General features: G+C 42.1%; 1 protein-coding gene across 3 annotated transcripts in view; it reads right to left on the reverse strand.

Moving 5' to 3' along the window:
- Positions 1 to 20,686, reverse strand: part of MACROD2 (mono-ADP ribosylhydrolase 2) — a 1,393,268-nt gene that overhangs the window by 80,283 nt on the left and 1,292,299 nt on the right. For all 3 annotated transcript variants that reach the window (XM_072140441.1, XM_072140440.1, XM_072140439.1), the window contains exons 12-13: positions 7,092 to 7,127; positions 5,160 to 5,198 (exon numbers count right to left, since the gene is read on the reverse strand). In XM_072140441.1, the coding sequence (XP_071996542.1) occupies positions 5,160 to 5,198; positions 7,092 to 7,127 (75 nt within the window). The remainder of the gene's footprint in view (positions 1 to 5,159; positions 5,199 to 7,091; positions 7,128 to 20,686) is intronic.

Raw genomic sequence — 20,686 nt, forward strand, 5'->3', positions numbered from 1 at the left:
TAAGCCCACTGGTGGACCCGGCTGAAGAGAACTTGAACGGTGACCCAAAGACTAGCCAGAATCTCCGCCTTTAGCTGGGGGTACTCACGGGCCTCCGTTTCACTCAGGTCGTAGTAAGCCTTCTGCGACTCGCCGGTCAGGAACGGTGCCAGGACATCTGCCCACTGCTCAGCCGGTAACTCCTCTCGCTTAGCTACTCGCTCGAACACAGTGAGATACGCCTCCACGTCATCGGTCGCCGTCATCTTTTGTAAAGCCTTCTGCACTGCAGCCCGTGCGGAATGCTGGACAACCGGGTACCCTTGCAGACCAGTATGGGACCCCTCAGTAGTCGTCGCTTGCGGTGCTGCCATAATGCCGGAAAACTTTTCCATCATCAGCTGGAACATGGCTCGGGACTCTTCCTGCTGCTGGCGGGACCTCTCCTCCTGCTGCTGGAGCATGGCTTGCTGCAGCTGCCGATTAGCTCGGGACTCTTCTTGTTGTTGCTGGAGCATGGCTTGCTGCTGGCGGGATCTCTCCTCCTGTCTCTGGAGCATGGCTTGCTGCTGGCGGAATCTCTCCTCCTGCTGCTGGAGCATGGCTTTAATAAAGTCCTCCATCTTGGCTTTATCCTGCAATTCGCCTGCTGCTTTCACCCAGGCCATGCAATGTTGCAGGATGTAGCAAGCCTTTCAGGTGTGTGTCTTTTGAACTGCCCGCATCCTCCACCATATGTGGGAGATTTGGCCCAGTAGAGACCGTGGTAGCGGGGTGCTGTGATGCAGTTCAAGACAGTGACACCAAAGTACAGTCCAAAACAGGTCTAGCCTGTGTTTATTTCAGCAGGTACAAAATAAAACAGCCTTCACATTCAGGCATCAAAACAAAAAATAATATCCTACCCGTCAGGGTGCTAACTAAACAATGGTTCTCTGACTCACCACTAACAAAAACACTTTTGTTGCTCCAGGCACAGAGGTCAGGGCTGTGTGCTCTCCAGCCTCCTTCCAGAGAGACAACACTCTCAGCTCTGCTGAGCGGTTTTAAAAAGGCTGATTGGGCTGTTCCCACCACCTGTGTCCAAGGTGCTGGACAACACAACCTCAGCACTAAGGCCTTGCATAATAGCAAAACCTAGGGGAAACATACCGCCCATCCACAGTTAACCCCTTCAGTGTCTCACACCTGTAATAAGGTGAGTTTGTGAAACCCTCCTGACAGGTTCCCTTGAAAGGCAGTTTATTTGTCACTAGACGGATATCCAGTGCTTGAATACGATGTCACTGTTAGAACACGAGATAAAAAGGTCCTGTCACTCACCAGGTTCACTCTCAGTCTTGCTTTATTTTAAATAAAGCAAAAAGATATAAAGAGAAACAGAAGAATACCTATCATTCTTTCCACAAGTCTTTGTAAACAGCAGTTGACATAAGCTTATGGACGGTTCGAAAGGCATCCTTCTATTTCTGTTAATATTTTGATACATTGTTAAAAATAAAGCAACGCTGACAGAGAACCTGGTGATACATACCATTTTGCTGATCCTCGTGCACCAGGCCAAACTGTGCGCCAAAAACCTTAGAGCAAGTAACATTCAAAAACCTTTTTTAACTATTTAAGAGGCTTATTATAAACCTTTTTGTAATAAATTTTATCAAAGAATTCTTAATTATTTTCTTAAAAAACAGCCCCTGAGGTATCACCTTAGCAATGCTAAAATTGAGTGTTGCTAAGGCAGTTCTGTATTTCATTTAAATAGCATGTGCTATGCAGATTGAACATATTGATACCACTGAAGTTATTGCTTTTGAGTGGTTGCATTGGTCAGATGTTGTCAGTGGCACACCTGCTATCAGGCAAGTTGAGACCACCTCCTCGGGAAGTACCTCAGCACTGGAGAAGAGGGGCAGCATCAGTGCAATCTGCCCAACCTGGCATATTCCAGATAGGTTGCACTGTAATTAACATTGTTGTCCGCCATGATGATAACTATAACATTTTCGAGAGGAGGAACAGGGTCCAGGCCTGCTGCTGTATGTCTACACTCTACATTGTCTTTACTGTACAGTACACATGGTCCCTGCGGCAAGGGCTATGTTGCAGTTTTCTACAGGGCTTCGGAGATTTAACCCTGCAGTAAAGGGAACACTTGTGAACTTGTGCTCAGAAAATCAAGCGGTAAGGGGAAGGGCTTGGCCGTAATGCAGAAAACCTCAACATGGAAATCCAGCCTAAGGCAGTGTTCACACGTTCCGCTTGTGTTTTGAAATGCAATTCAATTGGAAAAGAGGAGGGGCTTCCCCAATCGCATATGCATTTCTAATGTAGTGGTTCTCATCACTGATCGCAAATGTTTAACAGGATCGGTTGAATGTAGCCTTCATGATCCATACCATGTCACCTTGCAAAGCCTGTCCCCTCCTAATTATTGCTGTAGTGCTTAGAGAGGCTGTATGGGCTTTAACCCCTTAAGGACGCAGCCATTTTGTAGCTTAAGGCTCAGCCCGATTTTTTGGATTCTGACCTGCGTCTCTTTATATGGTTATAACTTTTGAACACTGTTACTTATCAAAGCGATTCTGAGATTGTTTTTTCCCCACATGTTGTACTTCATTTTAGTGGTAAATTCTGGCAGATAAGTTTTGCGTTTATTTACAAAAAAAAGAAAATATGATAAATTTTTGGAAAAATTTGCCATTTTCGAAATTCTAAATCATTGCGTTTTCAGGCAGATAGATTTACCACCTAAATAAGTTGCTGGATAACATTTCCCATTTGTCTACTTTACATTTTCATAATTTCTGAAATGTTTGGATAATTTATTTTGATGTCACGCGGCTTACAAATAGAATATCGCTTTTCCGGATTTTCAGAATTGACTATTTTGGGGATAAATACAGTTTTGAATGAAATTTTACATATTTAGCATCAAAACCCCCTATATAATCTACCCATTTTCAAATCTGCACCCCTCAAGCTATCAGAAACAGCTTTTACGAAGATTGTTAACCCCTTGAGATCTTCATAGTAATTGAATCAAAATGGAGGTGAAATTTAGAATGGTCATATTGTTCCCTTATACGTTCATTTAGCACTAAAATTTACACATTTCCAAAATATAAAAAGAGAAAACCCACCATACAATTTGTTCTGCAATTTCTCCTGAGTGCAGCGACCCCCCACATGTGGCTGTGACTTGTTTTATGGGGGCACAGCGAGGTGCAGAAGGGAAGGAGGGCGCTGCAGCTGCCAGGATTTTAGTTTCCTCATTGGCCCCTTTTGAAGGCTATAAAATTTTCGCTTTTTCGTTATTGGGGCCATGTGACGGCATTTTTTTTGCGGGATGAGATGCTTTTTCCATTGTTACCATTTTGGGGTTGGTATCACCTATTGTTGAAAATTTAGGAACTTTTTTTGAGGGCAAGAGTAGAAAAGCATCAATTCTGTACTGGATTTTTTACTTTTTTTTTTTTGGTGTTCACCGTATAGACTAATAATCATGTTATCTTTATTCTATGGGTCGATACGATTACGGGGATACCAGACATGAATATATTTTCTTACGTTTTACTAAATTTGTCAAACAAAACCCTAATGTGGGGAAAAATCTATCATTTATGTATTGCCATCTTCCAAGTGGCATAACATTGTTACTTTTTTGGCTACGGAGCTGGTTGATGGCTTATTTTTTGCGGGACATGTTGTACTTTACACCAGTATCATGTCTGAGTACATATGGTTTTTTGATCGCATTTTATAGCATTTTTTGTGGGATTGAAAAGGTAAAAATCATAATTTTTGGAGGGTTTATAACAGTTTTTTTTTACGGCGTTTATCGTGGGGGTTCAATAATGATTTACTTTTATTCTACGGGTTGTTACGGACGCGGTGATACTATATATGTGGGGTTTGTGTTATGATTTAGACTTTTTTTTGAGTTATATGTCTCTTTATATGTTTTGGGAGTTTGGGGCATTTTTAGTGATTTATGACTTTATTTTTTTATTGAATAACTTTTTTTTTTTTTACTTTTTCACTTTTATACCATGGGACATGAAGAAGCAATCTTCTGATTGCTTCTTCATGATAATATTCTGCAATACTGATGGATTGCAGAGTATTATCAGTGTCAGCCTATACACTTGCATAGGCTGGCACTGTGCCAGTAAGATGACGTCACAGACGCCATCTTACTGGCAATTCTTGCAAGTAACTCTGGGGTCCAGATCGGACCCCAGAGTTGCTATGGCAACGATCGGCGCCCCCCGAAAACGGTTCGGGGGGGCCGATCGTGGGGGAAAGACCCCCCAGATGCTTGTTAGATGCCGCGGTCGCGCTGACCGCGGCATTTAACGGGTTAAGCACCCGCGATCGGAGACAACTCCGATCGCGGGTGTTACACTGGGGTGCCGGCTATTAGTTACAGCCGGCACCCCGTGTTTCCCGATGCCGGTTCGGCTCTGATCCAGAGCCGAGCCGGCATAAGCGCCGTGGCGGATATATCCGCCACTGAGCGCTAAGTCACTGCGCTCCGTGGCGGATATATCCGCCACGGAGCGTGAAGGGGTTAAAAAATATAAGGATAAGGGTGGCTATAAAAACAATACAAAACTCATGCTTACCTCCTCTGGCAGTCCTGTTCACACGTGACGCCAGCAGTCACTGCCAGTCTCTGCTGGTTTATATAGGCCTGCGCCTATCACGCACCTGCTACACATTGAAACTGATACTGTAGTAGACAAGCGGCAGTGGTCAGGACAGGAGAGGCCGCCTCTGTAAACAAATCTTATAGGCCTGAAGTGACGGGCTGCGCCGCAGGTGAACGGGAGCACCAAAGGAGGACAGTATAAGATTTTTATGGTTTTTATAGTTCCACCCCACACCATATATAAAATTGTTTTAAAGCCCGGACAACTCCTTTAAACAGAAATCTTTTACAATGGGCGAGGAGGAGACTGTGGAACAGGTTGCTTAATTTTAAAGGGTGGGGGGGGGGGGTGCCATTTTATTTTTCACCTAGATGCCTGTTGGGGAAAACGATCATTGCTTGATGCATAAAGACCAGAAATAGGAAGTTGAGTGAAAAGAGGGAAAATTGCGGCACATCCTCTTGAAAACCTATCAAACTTTATGCTTCATTCTTTAATGATTTAGGTTTATTCACAAAGAATTCTTACCGGAGTCCATAGTAGTGTCTTTCAGGTCTCCAGAATTTTCTGTTTAAAAATAACAAAATAAATAAAGAGTCATTCAGTTTTACCTTTTATTAGCTGCAAACAGCTATTGACTATGGGCTGCACCTTACATCAGAATCCAGCATGATAAACAAGGAACACTTACTCACAGATCCAGGTACCGTGACGGTGGTAATCTTCTGATATTTGTTATGGCTTCCTTTATTCTAAGATCAACTTTTATCAAAAATATGCTAATGAGCATGAGGGGCTGCTCTAGCCCTTCTGTGATCTAGCTTAGCAGACTGCTACACTTTCTCATAAATGCAGAGGGAGCAGAGGGTGAGAAAGTGTAGTAATCTGTGAAGCCAGATCACAGATGGATAAAGTAGCCCCTCAGGCACATTAACTTAATTTTAAGGGTTGATTTTAGAAGGAAGGAGACCATGGATAACAAATATAAGAAGATTACCATAGTAATGGTGCTTGGATCTAAGAATGAGGGACCCTGGTTTATCATGATGGATTTTGATGGTATATTTCCATTTTAAAAATGGAGCTCAGATCTATTTATTTTATATATTTTATTGAATTGTGCAAAGCACAAAAAATCTGCCTCTCACATTTACATATATGTGCAAACTTTATTAGGTACACCTGTCCAACTGCTCGTTAACACTTAATTTCTAATCAGCCAATCACATGGCGGCACATGCATTTAGGCATGTAGACATGGTCAAGACAATCTCCTGCAGTTCAAACTGAGCATCAGTATGGGGAAGAAAGGTGATTTGAGTGCCTTTGAACGTGGCATGGTTGTTGGTGCCAGAAGGGCTGGTCTGAGTATTTCAGAAACTGCTGATCTACTGGGATTTTCACGCACAACCATCTCTAGGGTTTACAGAGAATGGTCCGAAAAAGAAAAAACATCCAGTGAGCGGCAGTTCTGTGGGCGGAAATGCCTTGTTGATGCCAGAGGTCAGAGGAGAATGGGCAGACGGGTTCGAGCTGATAGAAAGGCAACAGTGACTCAAATCGCCACCCGTTACAACCAAGGTAGGCAGAAGAGCATCTCTGAATGCACAGTACATTGAACTTTGAGGCAGATGGGCTACAGCAGCAGCAGACCACACCGGGTGCCACTCCTTTCAGCTAAGAACAGGAAACTGAAGCTACAATTTGCATAAGCTCATCGAAATTGGACAGTAGAAGATTGGAAAAACGTTGCCTGGTCTGCTGCGACATTCGGATGGTAGGGTCAGAATTTGGCGTCAACAACATGAAAGCATGGATCCATCCTGCCTTGTATCAACGGTTCAGGCTGGTGGTGGTGGTGTCATGGTGTGGGGAATATTTTCTTGGCACTCTTTGGGCCCCTTGGTACCAATTGAGCATCGTTGCAACGCCACAGCCTACCTGAGTATTGTTGCTGACCATGTCCATCCATTTATGACCACAATGTACCCAACATCTGATGGCTACTTTCAGCCGGATAATGCGCCATGTCATAAAGCTGGAATCATCACAGACTGGTTTCTTGAACATGACAATGAGTTCACTGTACTCAAATGGCCTCCATAGTCACCAGATCTCAATCCAATAGAGCATCTTTGGGATGTGGTGGAACGGGAGATTCGCATCATGGATGTGCAGCCGACAAATCTGCGGCAACTGTGTGATGCCATCATGTCAATATGGACCAATATCTCTGAGGAATGCTTCCCGCACCTTGTTGAATCTATGCCACGAAGAATTGAGGCAGTTCTGAAGGCAAAAGGGAGTCCAACCCGTTACTAGCATGGTGTACCTAATAAAGTGGCCGGTGAGTGTATATCATCATTCATATCGGAGGTTGAATTGGTGACATTAAGGGCCAACAATCAGATTTTGTAGAACCTGCAAATATGGAATTATAGGATTGAGAGCTTTGCTCACCTGCATCTTCAGAAAGCTCCTTCTTGTCTTCTGCATCTGCAAAATAAAAATGGCTCTTGAAGTAGATAGAGCAGAAAGTGTGCAAAAGTACATTAGATGTGACCAAACACCTGAGGACTCCAAGGCTGCCTTCACATAGATTAACCCCTATACAACGATATAGGGATGTTATATAGGTAATCCTTTACCCTGAGGGAAATATATAGTAGAGACAAGCTGATTTCCACAGTGATGGACAGATTCCTCCCTCTTACTGTGCCCAGAGAGAATGCTGCCAAGATATGATGATGGAAGGACGAGCCCATGGGTTATGAATATGGAGGACTCGGGAGCGTGACCATATAATTGAGAAGACTTTGGGCTGGTAAAATATGATTTTATTGACAAGTAACTCACTGGTGAGATCAGAATGTTTGTCGGTAATGTATCCAGCTCTAAAGAAAATGCAAGCCTTGTGACAGATTGGGTACAACATTGATCAACAGAAATATATGTACTTTCGTTATTATTATTCATTTTAAAGGGAATCTGTCACTGGTTTATGTTACCCTGAAGGTGAAAAATTTCTATAGCGTGACACAGACTGTACTTTACAATATGACATAGTTTTTTTTAAATCACATCACAGTTAGGCAGCATTTACAGTAACGTACGCCCACATGGCTACAACCAGCCGGGCATATGTCCAGCCCCATGGAGAGGAAGAGGATTCGTACTGGCCGTAACACAGGGAAAGTTAGGACAAGTTTCACGTGTGTGGCACCATATCGTTCTGTGGAGCCATTGCCGCCTATAGGTGACGTATGTATGGCATGTCCCCCATGCGCTAGTGTGAATGCAGCATTAGAATGAGGTAATGCAAGGGCCAAGTGCTGTGGGTCAGGAGCTTTTAGTATTGCGGAGCTGTGGCCTCCTCTGTCCTCTTATTTCTGTCCACAAGGAGAAAGAGGTCATTCTGGGGCAGGTGCAGGATTATCCCACAGCTCATGGATACAAGAGGACAACTGTGACTTTTACTGACAAGTGACATTCAGACTAAGACCCCCTGCACAAGGGAAACGGACTATCATGCAAATTATGGGCAGAGGCTACTGGGGCAAGGAATAGCCTCTCCATGGAGGGAGAGTAAAAACCTCAGTAGCCTCTGCGATCCCTCTCTACCTGCACGTCCTTCAGCTACTTCTGTGGCGACCCTGGCTCCTTTGGAGCTCTGCGCATGCACAGTAGCTCCGGCTTCAGTTACATTGATCATAGAAGTTAGAGATATCAGTCCCATGGTAACAGTGACGTCTCACATGTTTTGTTTGCAATCTTTGTCACATTTTAGAAAAAAAAAACTAATGAGGAACTCGCTGAATTTAAAATCAAGATGATTATATTCATTGCTGTAAGTGCAGCCACTTACTGTTTACTGTTACACAGTGAGTTCTCTCAAATTATTGTGAATGTATTATGAACAAACAAGCATTATGTTTGCAGTAGGTGATATAATACTTTCATGTAGGACTAATTATCTCATAAATTTAAGTTATAGAAGATAGAAATGAGCTCCTGGCCTTATAGAGTGCCGTGTGTGGCGGAAAAAATTCCAGTGTTAACCACACCCCTTTTCCATAAGCCCCACACTACGGCAATGACAACACAATAGCCTTATATGGTGTGTCACTACTTAATTTTTGGCGTGGCAATGTACATGCCTGAAAACTCACCTATTTGGGACTATCTAAAACATAAAATGCCTGCAACATTGGAAATATGCTATAGAGCCCCCGAAGATGTGGGAACATTCTAGTAGTCTTGGGAGAAGGGGCTACAGGAGGAGGAGCCCCTTGGAATTTCCAAGAAAGTTCCATTTAGGAGTCACCTGGAAGTTCCAAAAAAGTCAACATGTTTACAAAGAATAAAAAATATCTATATACATGTATATTTAATGAATAGTGATTCTGGGTTAACTTTAACAACAGCAGAACAATAGATATGACCTACGATTTATGTTCATTGATATATTGAGGTCAACAGGGCTCCCCTACATGAATGTGTTTTGGGGCTGTTTAAAATAAATGCTTTGTCTGGTACAATATATTTGACTAAATCTACTTAGCATTGATTGAGACTCGATTTATCTGAAAACTGTGAATTGGTCCTGGATATTTTATGTTCTAGGATATGGTCACTTCCCATAATACTATAATGGTCAGTTGGCCAATTGCAATCCACTGGGTGACCATCAATCAGGCAATATGAACTACCAGGACACTTTAAGAATTACTCGATGTAAAGGGTTTTTTTGAGGCTTAAATAGTGATTCCCAATCCTAAAGATAAGTCATCAATATGAGACTGGAGGTGGGGTCCAACTACCAGCATGCCCATAGATCAGCTGTTTACGGAGAATGGAAATGGAAGCAGAGAGCTCTGTCCTCCGTGTAGTGCGTCTGTTCCATTCTCTTTTTATCATGTGGAAAGTTCTCCAACAATGAGAACCTGATGACCTAATATATAGATAAACTCATGCATCATATCCAGACCACCCGGGGAACTTTAAAAAAAAGAAATGCAACAACTTACACAACAGCATTGGGGATCAGCAAGGGTAAGGTAGATCTAGTATTGACATGGTTGAGTATGTTGGAGCAAACTGTGATTGGGACATTAAGTTATGGAACCATCTAACACAGAGTTTTAGGTAGCATTTCCTTTACCCTGAGCAAAAGTGCCCTTAGCTGCTCTAACTCTGCATCTTACTACCTGGAGGTATTATAGCCCCCACTGACAATGAGCAAGCAGGGCATATAGTCCATTTACTCCCTGTTACTATGGCTCACCCTGAACCTCTGGAGTAGAGATGAGTGGACCAAAATTCTGGTTCGGGACCGGGTATCACCAGCAGAATACCCAATCCAGCAAATTGAAGCCCATTGCCAAATAGCCATAGCTCGTTGACCAGGAGCTTCAATTTTCTGGATTGGTTGTTTGGCCGGCAATATGTCCAGGTCACAAGGGGCACACCTGAAACCCAGACCTGAACTTTGAGTTTGGTTCTGTTCATCTCTACTCTGGAATATTTCTTAGGGAAGTAAGGTTTAATATAAGGGTACTATGTGCCAATATTCATATTTCATACATAATTGACTATAAAATGGGTATTTCTTGTTCTAAAAAAACTGATATTAAGAGCAAAAACTAAAACATATATATAAAAATATATAAGACTTAAAAGCTCAAGATCAAAATTCACATAAAATCACATTAAAATTCACATACACATGTCAAATTTTTCCTACATAGGGTCAAACCGGCTACGTCCCAAGGCACCAAATCAGAAAGGGTTAATGATCTTCCAGCAAACACGTTGATAGGTTAACTATCGACATGCCCCCCCCCCCTTGAATCCTGGAAATAATAACATGCAGGTAACACATACCCCCATCACACATGTGCTTTTTATTGTTCTGTTTTATTACAGCAGCTGCTGTACGTTTAACTATAAAAGGCAAACAATTAAATATTTAAAAAAAAACATGAATAAAAGACCACGAGACAAAAAATTTTCAGTCTTTTTTTTTTTTGCATATCTAGACGAGATATTAGATGTCTAAAAAGAACCGCCTGGCGAGTAATCAAATTACCGAATTTTTCCCTTTCAAAGTTTCACCTTTAATTCATATTTCCCCTTCTGCTCTTTCCCAGATTGAAACGATTTATCAAGCGGCGGCTGCACATAAAGCAGGCGGGCGGCCATTCTGCCAGGCTGTGTTCTCCAAGGCATCAGAGGGAATTTGCGGTGCATAAGACAATCATACTTCTGTTATCTGCACCCTCGTGATTGAAGTGATCATCACAATATGTGCTCCAACCAGCACAGAGCTTTCTGCTAGACACATAATCCTCGCTTCAGCCGTGCAACATGCTGCTCCGGTAATCATACAGCCATCCTTTGTGCCTTGATTCAGAGCTTCGACATAGATCTATTAAATGGAGCTCATGGAACGACTTGAATGGGACAAAAAGGAAATTCATTCCCAGAATCCAGAGGAAAAAAGCTGATATAATATTAAACATATGTTTCTCCATACCACTGAGCTTTTCCCCCTTTTATTACCCTTTATCCTTTAAAGACCTCCCCCCCCCAAACCCTTGGATTATTGTCGAAATAAAATACACAGCATTTTTTTTTGCATGTGAAACATGATTCGTATATTACTCATGCATGTTAACACTGGATAATGTCGCTACGCAACGTACGAAATGGACAGAATTAAAGATTTTACTTGTTGTAATCCCCCGCTTATTCCAGTAGGGGGAGCAGAAGCCTTTTCAAAACAAAAGTTAACGTTCTAAAAACATCCCGATTCTTTGTATTATTGTGTTTGTTTTATGCCTTTTTTCCCACTTAAACAATGTAGGGTAAATACTCTGGATAAACAGATACTCTTTTTTTTTTATTAGGGCCTTTATTAGTCACTTGCACATTAAACATACTTCAGATTACACTGCGCTACAATAAAAAAAAATAAAACATTGAATTTTGCCCTGTTACAGAGAGTCTTGTTAGCGGAGGGAAATGTGCAGCTAAATTAATACGATTATGAAAACTTTAATGAATAGTAACATATCAGGGGTAATCTGCGTTTGACAGATTTATCTTTTATTTATTTATTTTTTTATTGTCAAATAATTATTCTGCTTTTAATCGACCCATTAAGCCGTTTATTGCTATAGTAACGTTCCTGGTTTACCCGATTTGTGAAGCAGCTGAACTATAAAGACACAACAAAACGATTAACTAAGGGCTTTGTTCTAGATGATTAATAAACGACCTTCGGATCTGATCATTGTGGGCGGCCATGCTGCAAAATGTCGCCATGCAGAGCATGCGTCCTGGATAGCCTCGTCCCGGAGAGCTGTGGTTCGCTGACTTTTCTGTGGGTCTAGAATGGGATTACTTTTACTGGTATAGTTTGCAGGTAGTTCGTTGAATGTATAATGTATCACCTTATTGTATTCTATTTGTACAGAAATACGATAGTTCAACATTCTGGGGGAGATTTTTCACGCTGTCTCTGCCAGTTCCAAGTGCGGCGGGTGGGGGACAAGCAAGGGGGTGCACACCCTGGGCCCTCCACGTGTACTATGATCTTTGACTGAAAAGTGGTGGGAACTATAACAGAAAATTTGGCCAAGGAAAGATCTGATCTTAACAGGTCCAACCTGGTGGAAATGGTGTCAGTATCTACTAAGAGGCCGGACCCTCTTAGTAGATCTGGGACACTGAAGGGGTAAGTGGATTTAAAAACATTTAAAATGGGGCACAGGAAGTGGGGTTTTAAAAAGATTTTTCACACGATGCATCCAATATACTAAGTGGCTCCGACCTCTTGGTATATCAGGGGTAAAGATGAACAGACATGACTTTCAAACAACCCTGGCCAATCATAGCCATGAGCTATGACTAAGGTCATGTAGTTCTCCTTTGCCCGAAACGCGTCAGCTGCTTAGTATGGATATTAATGTCGCTGTGTTTTGATATGTTATAATAAAGGAAGTAACTATTTCTAACTATGGAGCTGGGACCGATCTTTCAATTCGCTTACCAAGTTCTTTGGCTGCGGTCCAGACAACATGGCCCCAAGTTCCGATTTGAATAAATGGGAATCATCTGAATATGTCAACCACTTCCACTGTGTGCTGAAACTTCCTATGCTGCTGCAAGATTACATTAGCAAAGGGAGGCGGGAAGTGCTGAGGGAGCAGTGGAGAAGAGTGACAAGGTGTAACAGCCTCTGTGTAGCATGGAGTGGCACTGGTAAAACCCTCAGGAGGCCTTTGAGGCTCATTAGCACAATTTTATAAAGTTGATTTTACCACAGTCAAGGTGTCTTGATCTATGAGAAATCATAATGGATTTTGATGGTCCCCTTTTTAAGGCACCCTAGGGCAGTGGTGGCGAACCTATGGCACGGCTGCCAGAGGTGGCACCCAGAGCCCTTTCTGTGGGCACCCGGGCCTTCACCCCATCACAGATTTTGCTAGACATGACTTAAGGCAGCCCAAGACAGCCATCGACATGCCATGCTCAGTGCTATTTTAAAGCAACACCTCCTTGGCTGCCAGATCTCCACAAGAAGCGAGAAGGTGTGGACAGAGATGGATTATCGTTGGAGCTCCTGCTCTGGGTCCCCTGATTCTTCCTCTTCAGGGGACCCTGGAAGGAAGCTACAATCCAAATTTCTCCATCTTCTTTCTACTGTATTGGTGTCCTCAGGACAGCAATACAATTGAAACTTGTGATACAGCTGGAATCAATAGGTTACTGGCTAATTTGTCATGTTGGCAATTTGCGACATAAAAGTAGGTTTTGGTTGGGCACTCTGTCTCTAAAAGGTTCGCCATCGATGCCCTAGGGGTTTGTGCATGCAAGTAACTCATTAAGGACCATGTCACTTTTGCTTTTTGCGTTTCCATTTTTCCGTCTTTAAAAATTCCATAACTTTTATGTTTTTCTGTTTACAGAACTGTATGAGGGCTTTTTTGTGCCTAACAAATTGTATTTCCTAGTGATTGCATGTCATATTCCATGCTGGGAATGTAGAAACAAATTGCAAGTGTGATGAAATTGTAGAAATACCACTTTTGCCCCAATTTCTTGTGGACCCAGTTTTTATGGCTTTCACTGTGTGCTTCAAACGGCACCTCTAATTTATTCCTTGGGTCAGTACAATCATGGGAATACCTAATTCATATAGGCTTTATCATGATTTAATTGATTTAAAAAACTTAAAACCTTTTGTATGTAAAGTGTTTTCTTTTGTCCTATTCTGACACCAAAAACTTTTTCTTACTTTGGCGTACAGAGCTGTGTAGGGTGTCATATTTTTGTGGGAGGAGATAACATTTTCACTGCCATCATTTTGAGGACTGTGCGACCTTTTGATCACTTTTTATAAAAAAATGTATTTGTTGCAAAGTGGCCAATAAAGTGGTGTTTTGGACATTTGGGCGCTTTTTTATGTTATGGGGTTCACTGCTGGGAATAGCCATTTTTATATTCTGATAGATAAGGATTTGGGGGATGGGACGATATCTAACATGTTTCGGATTTTATCATTGTTTAATTATTTTTATATCAGTTCCAGAGAAAGAGGGTGAAGTGAATTTTTAATTTTTTTTAATTTCCATTTTATTTTACTACTTTTAAGACCCCTCTCCCAAGGGTACTTTAGTATTGCAGTATATAGTAGAAAACATCAGACACCCAAGGGTTAGAGTATCGCAGTACATGGATAATTTACTATGGATCTATAACAGTTTGCTTCTGGCACACTGTTATAGATCCTGCCGAATGACAAGTCTCATAGAGACTGCAGGCTGTCATGATCGTCGCTTCCTGATGATGTCACAAGGAGTGACGACCTCATCCCACGTGTCACAGGCTTTCCCGGTGGAAGGTAAATGGTTAAAACCTGCGATTGGTGCAAGCCCTTAGCCCATGAGCCCTCTTCATTCATCCCTAATGCCATTATGACATACATGTATGTCATAATTTGTTAAAGGGTTGACTGCTATATTGCAAAAGTGAAGGAGGGTTGTTCCTGCAGATACACTATGGGAAGTTCTCCCTGTTTCCCGCTGCATACAGCCAGTCATTGGGGTGCCAGTCATGGTACCCTGACAATCAGTTGCTAATGACCGTTGTTCGGCAATCTAGAAAACCCCTTTAAGTGTCAACTTCACCCTTAGGATGGCTTATGTTGTCTTATAAATACAATAGCACAGTGCAGAAAGTCATGTTGAAGAGTGCTACATCCATATTTTCACGTAAAACGGGAGAGGTGACGGGTGCTCTTTGATCTAAAATTACACTTCACTATTTCTTTTGTGCAAAAACAATTGCAAAAATGAAATATAATACAAAATATTTAAGAATCCATTATCTTTGAGAAGATGCCTTCTCCTTAAAAGACAAAGACCTGTTGAAGACTCTCTTTCTGTGTCTCCTCTTTACTGCCTGACATGCTACAAAGCAAATAAAGCTCCAAGGCCTGACACGAGACAGAATATAACTTTATAGGGTATCTCCATTGTCAGTCCATTACATGACTGTACAGCAGCCTATAAGGATTACTTCCAAGTGAAAGGGCTCATTGGCTTGATGAAGCAGCGCGTCTATGAAAGTGAATGAACACTTTCAACTGTATTACCAAGAAGCCAGCAAATCCAAAATCAATGTGAGTCCAAAAGAACAACAGGCTCTCAAAGACCACAATGGACGGAGCGGCAGACAATTAATTCAATATGCAGCCGCAGCTTTAATGCGCTTATCGCTGATATTTCATCATTCTGAGAGCACAATAGAGCCAGCATGCCTTAAATTACAAAGAAGCATAATAAGCAAAGTGACAGCAGTCATGGCAGTCGCTGTCAGATGGCGGCGGACACCTCATGAGCAGAACATGCAGAATATAATAAATAAACTGTCACTTATGTTCACGGCGATCACTGAGCCAGAAAACATCCTGACTGATGGAAGTCTGACTCCCAAATCGAAAATAGCTTTTCCTTTTAATGCAAAATAGCAGACAAGCCAAGGAAAATCCTTAAGTGCTCATTTATAGAATTATTTGCACATTTGATAAAGTGCTTTTCAATATTCTGAGCCTGAGGCGGCTTCGTCCAGGAACACGTCCTCTTGGTAATTATTTTTAACAGTTTCTCTAAATATTAAGTAAGGGACAACTTCTCTATTGAAGTGAATGAAAGGGTAAGAGCGGCTTTTTGGAAACTAATCTGGTAATGGTTTCGAGCTACGGCGACTGGCAGATACTAACTGGAATCCTTACGTGATCCAGTCATTTGACATTTTGTTCAAGGAATGCCGGGGGGATACTGAAAAACTGCAACCTTAAAATCCAGACGTCAATAGCATTTGGCAGGGTGGTATGGCCATAACCCCGTTCCGGCGGATACATCAAGAGGCTTAGACCTGTTCTGTTGGGCTGCCGTACCTCCATGCATAACTACCTTAGAAACGACTGGGTATAGTTTTGAGTAAAAAACCTACAAAAAAATGCTTGCATGCTTTTAGAAAGTGCACAGGCACAGGACAGAAACGCCCTGTGCCTGCCCACTCATCTGGAGCCCGTGCAAGAAATTAAGTGCTTCAATGTCCAGGCGACTGACATGGAAGCACTGATAAATGTCTCCCATGTAGTTCAATATGATGTCTGTTAATTTGTAATGTATATAACAAGAAATTATATAACTCTAAACTCCCTAATTCCAACCCTATAACCTCAACAAGTCATGTGCAGAAGATGGAAAAAAGAGATCTAGCCGTATCATCTTCATCCAAGCCTTACTCATGGTATTGAATAGGCTAGAATGGCATAGGTATAGAACCTAAAAAATCCATTGCTATCAACCAGTAGTGGATTATAATTAGTGATGAATGGACCCAAACTGCAAAGTTCTTTGCAGGCATGGGTCTGGGTTCAGCTCAACCCCTCCCCCCAACCTGCCATTAACTGCAGCGCCATTAAAAATATCTAGGCCACTGACATTTTTAGGAGGATTGTTGATCCCCAATGACATCATCAGGAGCAATGATTCTTCCCAAAATAGAGGCGTCTTTGCTGTCGCTCTTTGACAGCTGTGTTTAAATAGTTAATACCTGCAATCTGTGCTGGCACCAATTGTGGGTGTCACTGGTGGGGGGTCCGGGTTAGGGTTAATTTTAATCGGTCCACTCATCACTAATTATAATATTGTCAGTAGCCTTAGACCACCCAAAGAGACATTCTAAAATGTGTGTAGCCCTTCTGGCTCTTGTTACCTTGCATACAAGACCACTTCCAGGATCAATGATCGTCCTAAAAAGGTCCTTGAAATGTAGAGCATAAGGCTTAAAGAATGCTGATCTCCTTTCACAGGAAGCTTGGTTCTGGTACCCTATGTAGCCGCTAAATTAAAATCTTGGGTGGCCCATAATTTCATACAGGCAGGTTCCCTGACATTCTAAGGATCTTTCCACACTTAATCAAGAGGCCCGATGCAGGATGGGTGGGCTGAGAGTTCCTCACACCTCCTCTATGTTTTGGGACGAGATAATTTGCTTACTTTCTTCCATAAGAACTTAGTATATTGGAGAATTTCTAATTTCTCATTAAGAGAAACAGAATATCTATATTCTGTATCTTCCTCATTATGGAAAGCTTTCCAGTTTGTCTTTCCACACTGTCACTACCCACGACAAATCAAGGACAGACTGAATGTGCAGAGTCTAGACAACCAACTTATTATCAGGTGTTAGAGGGATGAAGACAAACATTAGTTACTTCCATTTCTCAGACTAAAGCAAATAATGTAATAGTGTTTAGTTTTCTGACCATCTTTATAAAACAAGACCTACAAAATGAAATATAAGCTCTAATGTTAGAAGGTTACTTTAGGCAATACACATTAATGACCTATTCACAGTATGGGCTTATCAGTAGTTGTAATTCTTACCCATCCGAAATGAATGACCCAAGGACAGGTTATTCATATGTATTGCCTGGAAAACATCTACAAAGCCATGAAGCAGGTACTAAATATAATATATACATAGATTAGCATTAGCATCAGACAGCACCTACTGCTCTGCTCCCTCACCTCGTGTCTCCTTCTACCCCCTCCCCCCCATATACATTGTGAGCCCTCACGGGTAGGGCCCTCCTTACACTCTCTTAAATACAATATAATTTTCTATAGTTTGTACTTCCATTTGTTCATATCTTAATGCAATGTGAGAGAACCCCTTATTGTATATTTAGCTCCACAAACTGAATGGTACTTTATAAATAATGTTAAAAATAATATCTAGATATCTTGACCTAAAGTAGAGTAAAGTAGAGATTAGCTTGGTTCAATAATAAATGTGTGCATAGTTCCACGCTCTGAATCTTGTTGATGTATGCATTATAAAAGTATTAGATGCCCAACTTCTTGCTGAGATAACCAGCTAGGAACAAGAAGCTCAAGGTTTTTTAAGAGGTCCAATACCACCAGAAGAAGCCATAGATACAGACAGACACCATAAACAGGCAGCGGATTGTGAACCCACCGTGCTATTCTACTGGTTTGACCTTGGACCACGCACTAAAGGCCTCTCTGGGATTCACCCTTTCATCTCTGAACTTTTTTCCAGAAAGATTGCAAGGTCGCTTCATCTTGTGGTTGTCCCACAAAAGCAACTGGCCCAGTGTTAAAGAGAATCTAGAGGAATGCCAGTCAGGGATTAGGGCAAGCCAATAGTCAATGGTCAATAATGAAATTTGGTGGACAAGTCCTCTGCATCTTCATCAGGTCCAAATTTGGGTCTGGCTCAAACTACCACCAATAACATTCATCTGGTGTTAACTGTTTATATGTCACCAGCAGCATTTAAATTGGGGGCATGTGCACCTGCTCTTACGTGCAGGCTCAATCATTTTGGAGAGGATTGGCAATCCCCAATGCCATCACAGGGCACACCAACTTTGCCTAAAATGGCAGCACACAGCGTACTGTATCAGTCTAAATGCCGCCAGAGACTTTAGAGCAGTGGTGGTGAACCTATGGCACGGGTGCCAGAGGTGGCACTCAGAGTCCTCTCTATGGGCACCCGGGCCATCACCCCAGCGCAGAGCTCCCCAGACAGGACTCAAGGGCTCTTGCAGTCCTAGGCAGCCCAGGACCCTAAAAGGAAGCTACAATGATAACCCAAAGCTTTTTCTCCTTCTTTCTACTGTATTGGTGACCTCAGGTGCCTAAACAATTTAAACATGTGACAAAGCAGAGAGTAATAAGTTACTGTTTAAATTGTCGCATTGGCACTCGGCGAAAAATATGCAGGTTTTGGATATAGTTTGGGCACTCTGCGTCTAAAAGGTTTGCCATCACTGCTTTAGAGGGATTTAAACAGTTAACTCTTGTGATCGGTGCCAGAACTGATTACAGGTGCTACTGGGGTCTGTGGTTCAGGCCGAACCTCAACTTCTATGCATCCGCTCATCACTAGTCAAGGTCAGCCCAAATTCAAGGCATGCTGCGTACAGGCAGTGTAAGGAAACAGGCAGAGGGAAGTAGCAGGTACAACAAGATCAGAAACAAGCTGAGGTCGCAAGTGCGTGGACATAGAACAAGCCAAGAGTCAAATACAAGTATTCAGTAGATCACCATACAGAAGGACTAGACAGTCTAGGAACCTTCTGCCCTATATAGCCCCAGGTGACCAGTGATAGGTGAGTAACATCAAAGCAGGAGCACACACAGCTCCTTTAAGAAGGTGGTTGACGCCTGCACCTATGGGAGCTGAAGGAGGAAGGAGGCCATGATGCCTGACAGAGGAGTAAGTACAATGCAGGGGTTTACTAGGACATGCGCGAGCAAGGTAGCTGTAAGTAACCTTGCAAGGGGGAATACGCCAAGGATTGAAACGCGTCACAGGTGATACAGATGACTTCTGACCTGAGAAGTGGCCTTATATTCACTTCTGCATAGCCGAGCAGTCCTGCAGTTGAGATGGGTGAGGAGGAGGAGAGTCTCCTTCACAACCCTCAGCTAGATAGAGAAAAGCTCCATAGTGGAGTTGAAACATCGCATTAGTAACATGGACAATTACTCATAGGAATATCATGTATTGATAGTAACACAGTCAGGACCCAGAATTAAAACTTCCTACATTACATCCAGAATTAAAACTACAACACTGCTCCAATTTCTCTACTCTTCTCTGTCTCCCAGTTTTATATAGCGTCTATTGCACATCAACATTACATACAAGATTCTGGCTGTGCACCTTTAACCATTTTGGCAAAGACATAAAATAACTTGACCCTTTACAGAAAGGTTTTCATAAGCCCCTTGACTTCCCTCCAAACGCTGCAGGGGGTCAATAATGATCATCACATTTGTGATAAATGACAGAATATGTGAAGAGGCAGTTTTGTGATTTTGTCATTTACCAGCAGTAGATCTATTTTCAGGCTGAGACTTGTTGAACTTTTTATAGTAATCTTCTTGTTTAATCTTAAGAGCCACTTGTCCTGATGTATAAAGCGTCTTGTAAGAAGTGTACAGTGCGCTCTATAGGGGTCTGTAATGTGCGGCACTTAACTACGTTAACGTGTGATATTGGAAAATATCAACTTTCATTTTTCTAGTTAACCCTATAACTGTGCACTTTCTACATTTCCACAGCGATTGACAACTATCATATACACTGTCATGCTATATACTGAGGGCACTACCCCATGGTAAGATGGCTGTTTCAACTCCTATTGCTCTATACCAGTGATGGCAAAAGCCCAAACTACAAAAATATCCTCTTATTTATTGAAAAGTTCTACATGGCAGTATAAGAATTAACTTATTGCTTTCTTATACATCTTACAATTATATTGGCTCCCTGAGGACGCCGTTACAGTTGAAAGGGGGAGAAATTCTGATTATTATTATTATAGCTTCCCTCCAGGGTCCCCTGAACAGGAAGATTCGCTGGGCCGAGAGCAGGAGCTCCAATTATAATCTAGCTCTGTCCACACCTTCTCACATCTGCCATAGATGTGTCACTTTAAA

This window comes from Engystomops pustulosus, chromosome 3 (assembly GCF_040894005.1).
Source record: "Engystomops pustulosus chromosome 3, aEngPut4.maternal, whole genome shotgun sequence".
Classification (NCBI taxonomy): Eukaryota; Metazoa; Chordata; class Amphibia; order Anura; family Leptodactylidae; genus Engystomops; species Engystomops pustulosus.